The sequence below is a fragment of the Camelus dromedarius genome, chromosome 5, assembly GCF_036321535.1.
Source record: "Camelus dromedarius isolate mCamDro1 chromosome 5, mCamDro1.pat, whole genome shotgun sequence".
Classification (NCBI taxonomy): domain Eukaryota; kingdom Metazoa; phylum Chordata; class Mammalia; order Artiodactyla; family Camelidae; genus Camelus; species Camelus dromedarius.
The window spans coordinates 16,619,174-16,632,906 of record NC_087440.1 but is presented as its reverse complement, the minus strand read 5'-3'; the positions used below and the strand labels follow the sequence as shown (position 1 = coordinate 16,632,906).

At 42.5% G+C, this 13,733-nt stretch overlaps 1 protein-coding gene across 1 annotated transcript in view; it reads right to left on the bottom strand.

Annotated features, from left to right (window-relative positions):
* Positions 1-13,733, bottom strand: part of FBN1 (fibrillin 1) — a 239,305-nt gene that overhangs the window by 72,943 nt on the left and 152,629 nt on the right. The window contains exons 24-31 of the mRNA XM_010998625.3: positions 12,511-12,738; positions 10,695-10,820; positions 10,425-10,553; positions 9,256-9,381; positions 8,842-8,967; positions 7,562-7,684; positions 6,303-6,428; positions 4,176-4,301 (exon numbers count right to left, since the gene is read on the bottom strand). Of these exons, the coding sequence (XP_010996927.2) occupies positions 4,176-4,301; positions 6,303-6,428; positions 7,562-7,684; positions 8,842-8,967; positions 9,256-9,381; positions 10,425-10,553; positions 10,695-10,820; positions 12,511-12,738 (1,110 nt within the window). The remainder of the gene's footprint in view (positions 1-4,175; positions 4,302-6,302; positions 6,429-7,561; positions 7,685-8,841; positions 8,968-9,255; positions 9,382-10,424; positions 10,554-10,694; positions 10,821-12,510; positions 12,739-13,733) is intronic.

The following is a 13,733-nucleotide window of genomic DNA, read 5'->3' as shown; positions in this document are numbered from 1 at the left end:
AAACACAGCACACGCTTGCCAAGAACATCTCTTTCTGCACAAATGTTCTCTTTCCCCCACAAGTTTGCTCCAGACAGAAAATTCCTTTTTAAGATTAAGTGCAAGCCAAGAAAAGCAAAGAAATTCAAATTTAGGGCTGACACTGCAACCTCCTTCACCCCACCAAAGCTCCCTCACAAAGACTCAGAGGGTCTAGCTGCATGGCTCTCTGGAAGGGCAAGGGTGTGGTCTGAGCAGACCCCACGCATGGGGTCTGGGTGTGTCGCACTTGCGTCTGACGTCTGAGAACGAGCTTGTGCTCTGAGCCGCTCCGGCCCCCTCTGCCAGCCATGTTGGGAGAAGCGATATCACCCACACAAACACCTGCCTTCCCGCCACCTGGGCATCAGTCATGAGGACCCTAGTCCCGCAGGGCGGGCACCCTGTGGAATCTCCTTGGTGAGGCACAGGGGAAGCGGGCGTTAGAGTGAATGGAGACACCAATGTGAAGGCTACTTGGATTTCTCAATTTGGAACCCATATTTGAGCCAAGATGCTTTAACTGAACACCCACCCACAGAGTTTTCACAGGCTGACAGCCAGAGGAGGACAATTAGCAGTGATAAGATGCGGGAGGGGAATAAGCACACATTTTCACTGAGTGCTGGCAGTTTTGAAGTATGAGTCTCCTTCGTGGACTAAGACCCCAGCAACACGTCTTGCGTGGAAAGCAGAAAATTTGGGAAATGAAACTGCCCGGCAGTCCCGCAATTTTAACTGAAAATCATTTTGATTTTAACGGTACGCCTTGCTCGCTAACTGTCTGAGGGAGCGCACGCTGGGAGCTGGGTTCTTACAGATCAGCTTGGGGAAGCCAGGACCCACCGGGGACGGCACCTAGAGGCAGCCTAGTTTTTCTTCTTCCAATTCGTTGTCTGATTACAATGATGTGGAGTGAGCACCCAAAGCCTTGCACGTGTGGGCCACAGAAGCATCGTAATCCAGCCCCCTTAAGCCAAGGACAGAAGAGCTGTGGTCTAGGTTTCAAGAAAAGACACTTTCTCCCTTCATTAAACTGAATGTTCCCTTCAGCCATATCCATGATTTGAATAAAGCTTAAGGAGACAGAAAGAAACCCTTAACATCTGTGTGGGCTGGGAATGCAAGTCAGTGGGTGGATTCTGAACACTAAAGTGATTGCGGAGACAAAAAAAAAAAAAACCCAACATGTTTATTTGTTAAAATGGAAACAATCAGCAATGACAAGGGAGCTGAAATATTTAGACAAAGCTGTAATGGAACCCAGAGGACTTTTTCTGAAGTTCTCATGAGATGAAGTTCCTCCCTCTGAAATAGCATACGTATTTTTATCATTCCTTTACAAGGTACTCATTAAAATATAGGTATATGTATACATCTGTATACATATTATATATAATACGTAGGGAAATATATGTAGGTGTATTTCTTTTGTCTGTCATCAAAAACATCATTCCAGGTCTGTTCTTCACTGTTATTTGTTGTGAGGCTTGCTTATCCCATTAGGCAAAGAGACACATCTCTATTTACATTAGTTGCCTGGGACATTATAAACACTTGTCTTTAACGTAACTATCACCAAGGTAACCCGATGGGATTCTAAATTGTGAGTGACACTAATTTTAAACTAGAAGCAGGCTAAAAGAGCCCTAGTTACATGAGATTAAGAAAAAAAAACTGGCTCAGATTTCTGAAAACTTATTTTTAAGTATACCAAACTTGCTGCCAATTCCTGTTTGTGTAAGTCATTTCCAATCAAATGTGATACCCTTGGTTGTTAATAACACTATTTACAGAGAACCTCCTTCTCTTCCTGCCCTAATGCACCTCCTCCTTCCACACTTCACTGCAGGGCTGCTTACCCAAGGGGAACACTTGCATAACGAAGGAGCACCCTGGTGATTTCTTCAAGCTCAAGGATCAGTGAAAAGAACTGGGAATCAAACCCAGAGTTCTACTCGTCTGCATGAGACCTTCACCTGTCATGGCACTAAGGTATCGCAGGGGCCATGAAACTAAACTCAGTTCTTCCCACTACAGTGCTAGCTGGGTTTTATGAAAGTGAAAAATCATTTCAGGCTACAATTTAAAAGTGGGAAGGGGGCTGTTGGCCCCTTGGGAAAAGACAGAGAATATCTCCTGGACTTCAAATCTCTGTTTCTGTTCACGGGACTTACTAAAAGACTGCTGTTCTTAATGTAAAACTGGTGTCATCTCATCTACTACAGAGTACACAGCTCAGTGCAGTCTTAGTATCCGGGCAAATTCCATTATGGAAAACAAGCCTTCTAATACACAGACTAAGAGTTTCCTTCTTTAAACTGATTTCAAGCGTATCAGTAAATAGTAAAATAACATTCTGCTAGACTGGAGGTTATGTTTTTAATTAAAACAACTTCTAAACACTCTGTCTGTGTGTTGCATTTTATAATGATAATCATAGCTACTATTTACTGACCAGCTACTGCATGCCAAGCACATGTATATAAGGGTGTTACATACATTACATCTGATTTATCTAAACTGATATTAATGTTGCACAAAAATTTGAGCTTTCTTCATGGTAGGAGGCCTAAAAATAATCAGCCTCTGCCCGCGCCTCTGTTAGCTGGAATTTGGAGCATGAAGTTCTAGAGACCTTTTTCTTATAGGGAATGAGGACTGTCCCATTAGATTAGCTTCTCCCTTCATAGGAATCACGGTCCTCTGGGTTGAATTTCAGGGAGTTCAAAGTAGCCAAACAATGGTATTCGCCTCTTTTAGGTAAAATACAATATGAAGCTGCCCTACCTTCCCCTGTATTACTACCAGACCAACACCCCTTACCCCCAAGTCCTGTATTTTTACTGGAAGCTAAAAATAAAACCTGAACCACAGACATGCTGAGCTAAGCATCATTTGTACCCGAGAGGTCACATGAGGACCTGAGATTTTAAGCTCTGTGCCATTTATCAGAATGGACCCCAGTCATGCTTCACATGAAGACTAATATAGTGAGCATGAAAGCATTCTAGGGTCATACTTCGTTTTACAATTTGGCTAGAATCTGTCAATTCTGAACCAATAGTAATTTATTGGTGATATCTGTATATCTATATGGTTGAAACTTCACATTACTGAATAGTTTAAAATGATAATACATATATTGGGGGACTGTCTTGAAAAATATTGATATAATTAAGAAAAGGATCTGTACATTTACCATGTCACCAATCTGCGAATATTTTAATGTTTGTTTTAAGTCACAATGGCTCGCCAAACTGGCTTTTGAAATTAAAGTCTGTCATTTGTAAAGAATTTATGCAGTTACCTAATTCAAGCTCACAATGATCGCCATTAAGTTTTAAATTATGTTGTATGCCATGATCTGTTTTATTACTGTAGGTAACTTCAGTAAAACTTTATCATTTCATGTACTCAACATCACTGCCTCAAGTTTGAAAACATCAACCAAACACTTCAAAACAATATCATTCACTCAAAGTGACTTCTGCCATTTGATGTTTAATAGAATAATCTCCTACAAATATTGTGAAAAGACCTTCTTACATGCTGATTTTGTTTGGTATTAAAGAAACAAAATCAATGGTTTAATTATCACTTCAGGAGATTTGCTAAACCCCAGGAATAAAGACTTACTAGGGCTACAGCAACTTAATACATCAAAAGCACACTCATTTAAGGGACTAGAAGACTGGGGAGAATTGATGAACTATATGAACTGTGGGTATGTTTCTTTAAGAAGCAATTTAACTCATGAGACCTTAAATGAAGGTGTTGGCAATGGAGGCTATTGGGAAAGGTCTGCTTTAATAAAGGGATACGAATGTTTGGAAATTAGCATGTTAACTACTAAGACGTGAAAATGTTATTTTAACCTTACAAAAATGTTGATATTTATAGTGTTATTTATAGTGATAATTTATCCAATCTGCCTTTTTTCATAGGTAAAGAAAAAAATAAAAAACCTCAGCTTAGATCCAATCCAAAGTATGACAAATTTCAAATAAGTACTGGCTAAGTTAATGAAAAATCCTATAGGAAATGCTTTATAATGCAATGAAAATATTAATAGTTTTAAACTTGTATCAGTCTGTAATGATGGTAGCAATCTCTTAACCGTGTAAGGTTTTATTGTTCAATTTGAAAACACCTACCTGTGCAGCCGGTTTTCCCTTTTTTGCCGGAATATCCCATATCACAGTGGCAGATAAATGAGCCTTTAGTGTTTTCACAGGTTCCACTCAGGCAGATATTTGGATTCAGGTCACATTCATTGACATCTGTAAATTACAGATATTATTAATAAATATACTCATTTGTTTGATATCATTGAAAACTTTCTCCCTGATATAAGGCAACTATGACAAATAAATAGAAAAGATGAGGTGTTTTCATGCAAAAAAAAAAAGTCTATTTACATATCTCAATTCCCACTGGCTTTCTATATTGCAGGCTAACCATGCAGGCTAGCTTTATATCTCGGCCACAAGCAGGAGGTTAAGTGATCAAATAAACTGATTGACTCTAGGCTGGGCACAGAGCCTGTTAATGTGACAGTCTAGAAAACTTTTTAAAACAGCATATTCTGCTGCAAGATGAAAATTTTAATTCAGACTGCATGATGCGAACATTTTAGTTCCATACTTTAAAAGAAAAGATAGATGAGCTAGCAGTCTTAGCACAGATAGTTACGAACTTCACTTCTTTTCCAAATTAAAAATTAGCCTTTTTTAAAATGACATTCACTTTAATTTCTAGGACTTCACAAATATTCAAGTAAGGGTTGTTGAAAGACATAAATGTGATATAATTTAAATAGTTTCAATTCTAGACTCTCGTTTCTGGCCAAGACGGATTAATAGGGAAATTTACCTTCTTACATTAAATAACAACAACAAAAAAGACAACATAGGCAACAAAGACAGTGTTCCCTGAGGGAGAGAAAACAAACTCGGTGAGTTCTTCAAATGCCTCAAATGACTGTACAAGAAGAGTTTTAAGGCAATGGGATAGGGAGGGGATGACAGGTGGAACCAGGCAATGTCTGTGAGCTGAGGGGATGAAGCTGGAAGTCCTGGAAGGCCAAGGCAGCAAGAGTTCATAGGGCAGAGTAAAGGACAAAAAAAGAGATATACAGAGAGAGAGCAAGTTCCAAAGATCTGCAGGGGGTCCCAGCCAAGCACTCAGGTGAGTAGTGAACAGTACGTTCATGTAAGGAAATTACCTGAAGCTGGAGGAAATACCATCCAAAAGAATTAGAAGGAATAATCATCAGAGTTCCCAGAAGGCCTGGAATTGTGCCTGTGTCTACCAACCAGACTGCAAAAGCTCATAATTCACAAAGAAGTGAACAGAGTACCCAGAAGGGTCTTGCCTCAGTAATAAAGCAAAATTAGCCCTACCCTAACTGCTGCTTAGAAGCTTAACAGCAAGACTTTGAAAGGATCAATCTGTTTCCAAATAACTTGATTATGTTCCAGAATAAAGCTCAAGAATATTCCTGGGAATACAAAAATATTCAGCACCTAGTAAGGCAAAATTTAAGATGTCTGGCATCCAATCAAAAATTACCAGGCATTCGATGAAGGAGGAGAATATGGCCCATAATAAAAAAGACGCTCAATTTATTGAAATGGCCCAGAATTGACACAGGTGATGTAATTAGTACACAAACACATTAAAACAGTTATTATAACTGTAGTCCATGTGTTCAAAAGCTAAAGAAATGACTGGACATATTAAGTAGAGACACAGAAGATATGAAAGAAGACCCAAATCAAACTTTGAGAGATTAAAACTACAATGTCTGAGATTAAAAACATATTGAATGAGATTAAAGGTAGATTAGATATTGCATTAAAAAGTTTAACAGAGGTGAAGACAGCAACAGAAACTCTCCAAATCAATCAGTTCTAAAATGTACTGCATTCTTGTCAGAAATAAATTTTGCTTGCCTTTCGTCAAACATTTTAAAAGCCTAAACTCTAGTCAGAGCAGAAGGAGGGTTAAGAGGACAGAAATATTGCATAGACATAAAAGAAATGTGCCTCTGGAGCTGCCCAATGGTTAGCTCAGTCCATACAATAGATCTGACAAGAGCATAACACCACAGTCAAAAGGAAGTTGCTCTTTGGAATGCTGGCTTTGGAATGTTAGTTCTATGCCCCTAAACAGCTTTACTTTTTCCATAGGCTCAATCAAGTACTCAAACAAAATCTTTATGGAACTTTAGTGTTTGTAAATAACCAGAAAAATTGGAAAATTCTGTCTTCGTTGCTTACCTACACAAGTCTTCATGTCTTCAGATGCCATGAAGCCATCGTAACACAAGCACCTGTACTCTCCAGGTATGTTTGTACACTGACCGCCATCACAGATGTTGGGGTTATCTTCACACTCATCAATGTCTGCAGAGAATAAAACCAACAATGGCATGTTGTTGACACTGGTTCCATTAATCAGTGATGAAGAAGTTAACTGACCCAAGTCAAGTTCAGCCTGCTGGCATAAGACTATGAGCTGTCAAGTCCAAATGAAGCGTTATATAAATTATCCCCTCAGGTGATCCTGAGTGAAAAAGGAGAAAACCGTTTTCAAAATGTATAATATAGAGTTCAGGATGGAGGTCCACACCACTAATCACTTAATTCGCACTTTTGTCTCTCGTATCAATTTATCCTCCAAAAATGATTAGGAACCTTATTTTTCTAATTTCCAGATTTAAATGCTTTCTGTCTGCTATCTGCTGTTTTACAGATACTTTAAGGTAAAAATTGCTTGAAATAAGCATATCTACTCAGGTGCATTTTTAGCAAAAATATTTATTTTCAAGCTTTGGTTGTTACAGCCAAATTTATATCTAAGGTGTTTAAGGGAGATTTTTACTAGGTCCAATAATATAATTTTTGTTCCTAAACCTAAGTTTTCTTCTTAACCTGAGCCAAAATTAAAACTCATGTTACCCTCTTCCATTTCCCAGCTCTCGCTGACAATATGACTCTTCTAGCCCAGGGGGATACAACAGGAAGTATAAATGAGACCAGCGGTTCTCAAATTGTAGCAGGCATCCAGAATCACTTGGAAGGCTTGTGAAAGTAAGTCACTGAGACCCACCCACGGGAGTTTCGGATTCAGTGGGTCTGGGGTGGGGCCTGAGATTTTGCATCTCTAACGTATTCTCAGGTGATGCTGACTCTGCTGGTCCAGGGGACGCATCTGAGTAGCACTGAAATAGGCCAGAAGACGGGATCCCTCAGACTTCTGATCCACAGAGAAAATGTATTTCGCATTCCATTTAATGAGCATGCGCCAGGTCCTCTGCTAAGGGCTGTACGTACTCTTCCACACCGGTGACCTGAACCCCATTTTATAGAGGAGGGATCTGACGCCAAGGATCTTAATCAAGGACACACGGCTAAAATGTGTGACAAAAAACAAAGATCAGAGCTCAGGACCGTCTGAGTCCAAAGCCCAGACCCTGAACCACTCTACGTAGGGCCCAGTTATCAAGAGAGCTCACAGGAGGCTCAAACCTACTCACCAGTGCATGACCTCTGGTCAGGCATGAGCGCGAATCCCGGCTGACAGCTACATTCATAGCTGCCTTCAGAGTTTGTGCAGAAAGTCTCACAACCACCATTCATGATGCTGCATTCATCAATGTCTAAGAAAAAGGAAAACAGTATTACCTTCCTCTGTGTTTGTGATGATGGTACATGTTTAAAGTTTCCAGGCATGCGTGGCTCAGGTGAAACAAAATAAAATACAAAATTACAAAAGCATCCTAGGGCAATGGGAAGTCACTGCATTGTTTGGTCCCTTCAACAAATATTAACTACAAACCTACTATGTGTTAGAGATGAGAATCTAATAGTGGATATGATGGACACTCCCCCTGCCTTCATATTGGTTACATGGCAGTCAGGGAGTCAGATGAACAATTAATTACACAACATATGGTGTACCACGTGCCGTGCAGGGGAAGTGCTGCATGCTAGAACACATCTCAGTGATAACAATGGGCACACAGATGAAAGTTTCTGGGCTACAAACTTGACATTCAGTTTGGCCTAGATAGCAGTCCTTTTCAAGGACCAGAGTTGGAGCTCTGAGTTGTCCTGGGCCATGCTTCAGAAGAACTGGGGCTGATTTATGATTTGGGGTGGAAACCATGTGAGACCTGGCAGTTCCACATAGGGTATACCTCAAATCAGGCAAAAACTGGCCGTTTCTACAGAGTTTCACTTTGACTCTGGGCACAATAAAGCCACAGGGCTTTCTGTGCCACTCTTCCCAGCACAACTAAACCTCCCAAGAGCCAGCCACAAAGCAAAGTGCTTGTGCCACAAAACCCAGTTTCTAAAGAGCGCCAGACGTGGCCTCTATTGCATTATGAGCTATAAACACACTATGCTCTTCTTCCCAATAATTATTCTTTGGAATCTTTGAGCTGCTCTAAACCACCTTAGGGCAAAGAATCACACCCTGTGCTTTATTATCTCTCTCAAGACACTCACCATGCTGCATTCATCTCAGGTGGCTGTTAATCAGCGTGCACTTGTGGAAACAAAGCTACTGTTCACTATTCAAAGCAGCACAGGTCAAATTATACTTGCTAGAGCTAAACATCCCACAGCTCTCATCGAACTCATTCTTTAAACAGACAAGGGAGGTGAGACCCAAAGACTGCAAGCCACTCAGAGGAGAATTTTACCTCCAGGAAAACAGGAAAGATTAAGTAACTAGTGATGGAAACAGAACTCAGAGAAGATTGCTTGACTGTTTTAGAAAATAAGAAACAGCACAAAACAGAGAGCTTACCAACACAGAAGAGCCTGTCCGGGGTGGAGTGGTAGCCGGGGTTGCAGGCGCACTGGTACTTCCCGATGAGGTTGACGCAGCGGCCGTGCGGGCAGAGGTGCGCGCTCAGCTCGCACTCGTTGATGTCTGTTTAGAAAACAAGAATAGCGGGGGAGGGTACAGCTCAGGGCTAGAGCCTGCGTCCATCCCCAGTACCTTCATTTTAAAAATAAATAAATAAATAAACCTAATTACCTCCCCAACCCCTCCCACCTAAAAATAACAATGAAAACAAACCAAAAAAAAAAAAAAAAAAACCCCAAAAATTTAAGAAAAAGGAAAACAAGAATAGCATAAGCCTCCAGCCATAAGCCTCTGACTCTGGCAGAGACGCAGGCTGAACGACCGACGACAGGTAAGTGGCTTCCTCCTTACCTATACACGCTGAGATGTTGGGGGACAGCTGATGACCAGAAGGACATTCACAGCGGTAACTTCCCTCAGTGTTTAGGCAAACGCCTCCTCGGCACAGCAGAGGGTCTCTCTGACACTCATCGATATCTGCGAAATGGAAGCGACCCCTGTTGGAGGTGCAGGTGGCGTCCTGCCCAGGTCCCCGTGACCAGGCTGGCGCGCTCACTGCCCACCACCCGGGTGCTGAGAGTCCTGGCTGGATCACAGGCTCCCCTCTTGGAGAACTGCTGTCCACCTCACTCAGGTGAGAGGCTACGTCCCCCTTCCCATGCTGGGGGCTGCCCACGGCCGATAGCTGATTGAGCTGACGTGGCAGTAGGAAATCTCGGCCTCCTCGCCCCAAGGCAGGACAACCTTGGTGCCATTCACACTCCAAGGCCTCTGTGGGATCTGGGTGAAGCTAAAGTGCAGCTGAACAATTTGCTTCTCTTCTTCCCCTGCCCTAAGCTGCTTTCCTCACTTCCTTACGGGTTCCTCCTAAGAGTACACCCTCGAAAAATATTCCCATCTCTACTATATACAGAATAGATAAACCCCAAGGTCCTACTGTATAGCACAGGGAACTAAATTCAATGGCTTGTAGTAATCTGTAATGAAAAAGAATATGAAAAAGAATATATATATATATGTATATGCACACCTATGTATACCTGAAGCACTATGCTATACACCAGAAACTAATATATTGTAAATCAACTATACTTCAATTTAAAAAATGAGAGAGAAAAAAAATCCCCACCTCAGGCTTGTTTCTAGGGAACATGATCTAATGCAACTATCTTAATCAATCTCCTTTTCTAGAAATGATGAACAGAAACCCTCGTATGTGACCCCCAACACAGCTTAAGTTTGGATTGTTCTTTCGTGCCTGGGGTGTCTATTCCAAGCGTTAGACTCACTTCTCAGGGAGCCGTGACTGGTGTCTGAGGCTCCCCACCGCCCCACAGCACGAATTCCCGCATTCCTTCCACATGTCAGTTTCTGTCTGCCACAGACCAGTCCCTGACTCACTGGTCAGGAGACCAGCGCACTGGGGGAGCAGGAAGAACCTGGGGCACAGGCGGTGAGTCACCAAAGCTTCTTGGAATCTTTCTTTCCTGTGCTGTGCGATGGAATGGCCCCACGCTCACCCATGCAGTTCTTCATCATCATGAATCCGCTTTCATAGCCTTCATCGCACTTGCATTCAAAGTCCCCTGGGGTGTTCACGCACTGGCCTCGGCCACAGAGGTCTGGAGATATGCGGCATTCGTCAATGTCTGCAAAAAAAAAAAAAAAAAAAAAAAAAAAGCAGTAAGTGGCAGCAAATGAGTGCCAGGGTAGCTTTACTTCTTGTGGCAACATGTTAAAGACAAAGAGTTCCCAAGGGCGTCCCCCCAGGGGAGAGCCCCTTCACTGACCTGTGCAGTTCCTCTCTTCAGAATCCAGAGCAAAGCCACTGTCACACCTGCACTTGAAGCTGCCGATGGTGTTTCTGCACTTGCCATGGGTGCAGAGGTTGGGGATCATCTTGCACTCGTTGATATCTTCATGAAAAAGAAAATGTGGGGAAAGTTCAGAAGCAACCAATTAGGAGTTCCCAAGGCCCCATTTTATACCCAGCAAGTTAGAGGGTCTTCACTGAAGGACGTGGTAATACTTATTGGAGAAAAAAATGTGTGCTGATCCATGAGAAACAGGACTTTGTAAACAGTTCTAGATTTTTAAACTATTACATTTTAGGAAGTATTATTAAAGAAGTAAAGAGCCTGTTTACTTGGACTTCTAGTGCCCAGCACACCAAACACTGAACTATTTGCTGAAGGAAAGAATGAAAATTCTAAACCACAAGCATCTATACTTAAAAGCGTGGAGATTTTCAAATATATTGCCCCACAGCAACCAGTTGAGTATGCAGTGGAATGAGATATTCATTTGTACTTTTTGATGCTTTTTTTATACCTAAATTATTGGAATTTCAAAGGAGATACCATTTATAATTTAAACTATTTGCAAACAGTGTATACCATTTAAAACATTTTCTCAAATAATGTATGCTACTTTAAAATATTTTCTCAATTAATATGAAGGTTTCATTAATGTAATTAAAAGAGTTCTTGTACACATAGAGACTGCATATGTAACATGTGATTGGAATTTCCCCTTATAGGGGCCTTTCCAAAGCAAGAGCAAGAGCTCAAGACACACAAGTTCGTTTTCACCAAATGTCAGGAGAGACAGAACTGGCAGATCAAACCTCAAGACCGTCCAGTCCTTCTGCAGCAATGGATTGCCACAGCCTTTGGAAGCAAATCATTCAGGTTCCTCTGAACTTACTTAAGAGAAGCTAGAAGCTGTCTCTCTAGATGGTACAGTTTTAACCAGGGCTTCTTGAACCAAATGCTCAGTAGGAAAAAAAAAAAGTCTATATAAAAATGTCTTTTTTACGTAAGGTTAATTACGTGACATTTCTATACTCATTTCCCATTTCTAGAAGTTCATTTAGTTGTTAGTATAATAAATAGGTCCAATCACAATGGGCAACCAACAGAAAACTATATATACTGGGAACATAAGCTGGGCCTCCCTGAATAATTGGAATCCTGAGTACGCCAAGTATGCTTTTTCCATGTGCCAAAGTAAACAAGTTCTGTATCATTGTGCATAAGAAGTTAACTCAATTTTGGAATTAGATTAAATCTGTAACTTCTTATTTTTTTACATGGGTTTTATATTAGAGCACAGTAAAACGAAATGTGAAATAGCGTTACGTCACTGGAGTGTGTCTGTCACAAAGAGGCTGTATTTGGACAAAGAGGACCTGCCGCTGGGTTTGTCGTGCCATTATCTGTGCTCAGGTGGCCACAGTGACGTGGATGCTTCAGGTCAGCAGACAGAGCTTACATCTAGGGCGTTAGCTGCTGGCTGCAAATTTTTCCAGGAAGGTCTTTCTTTCATTTATGCTTAGCATTCGGGTAGTATTAAAATCTACTTTAACACTTAATAGTGACCAGATGGGAGAAGCAAGTGACCTCAGAAGTCCTGAGATGTAGAAAAAGAAAACTTGTGACAGGGTGAACACCTCACTGTGTAAAACGCACAAAGCAAAGAACACATAACTAAGGTGATCAAGGGGTGATCAGACTGATGATGATTCTGTCAGTGGGACTCTGGGCTCGTGCACATGCACCCTGGGTGGATCTAAGAGAGGAGCCATCAACCACTGAGACCACCCACCTTTGAAGAAAGGTTTTCCATTTGTAATTTCTTTGGTGGCGAAGCCGGACCCTCTGGGGCACAGCTCGTCGTACTCGGGCGTGTTTTTCACGGGACACTCCTCACACTCGTCGGTGCCCCAGGCGGCCCCAACGGAGCAGCAGCAGGCGTCCATGCGGTGGCGGCCGACCACGGGCAGGGTGCACTCCTCGTCCTCGTACCTCAGGAAGCAGGTCTCCAGGCGGATATCTGCCAGGGGGACGGGAACGGGGGGGAGGCTGAGGAGAGCAGAGCCGCCCTGCCTCCGCTGCCCCCCACTGCCCCCGTCGTGCTAGGCGAAGCACCGTACACATAATAGCTTCCTGTGAACTTATTGACTGCAATGAACTCTTCTCCCTCAAAAGGAACCTCGGATTTGTCGGGGGGCCTTCCCTCCTCATAAAGACTCTCTCCAGCAGCTCGGATTTATCTGCACCTCCGGTCGTGCAAAGTATCCTTTCAGCGTGAGGCATTTTCTGCTAATGCTACCTGAGGAGCAGCATCCTGAGAAACCCTACCCTGGCCTTTGGGGAGCTGCCTTCCCCTGCACAGACCATGCACGCACCCCGGGGTGTCTTGACGGCCCCTCCCTAGCGGAAAGCACACCTCAGCTGACTCCAGCACCTTCAGCTCAGACGAACTTCCTCTCCCGAGAGGTGGAAGGGTAAACTCCGGAATGAGGACTGCCCTGCTCGCGGTTGAAGGGGAAGCACGGCAAAGAAAAGCCATTCACGGCTCTTCTCAAGTTCTTTTTTCACCCTGACGTGTGCTTATGTGCACATTCCCCTGAATACGCGGGGGAGCCTGAGCTTCCTTTAATGTTAAAAAGCTTCTGAAGGCTTCTGAGCAACAGCACATTCAGGCTGTCTCTATAAAGATGACTCATTTCAAAATGAATCCTAAATGAAACACTGAAGCATCTTTCAATGGAAGAACCTGGAAGAAGGTGCTCGTCAAATGCTGATCTCTCCTAAACAACGAAACTAAGACTCAGAATGGTACTGACTGACACGCGGAGTCACGAAAGGACTCCAGCCTCTGAATTCCAGCTCTTCTATCTTTTACTATTGCTTACATCATAAACCATAAAGTTCCATAGTTTAAGGCTGATTAACCCTAATTCATAAAGGATCCAAATCCCTTAACTGCCTGCCCCTCTTTCAGCCACTTACACTGGTCCTTCTCTGAAGATGCTCTTCAGTGTC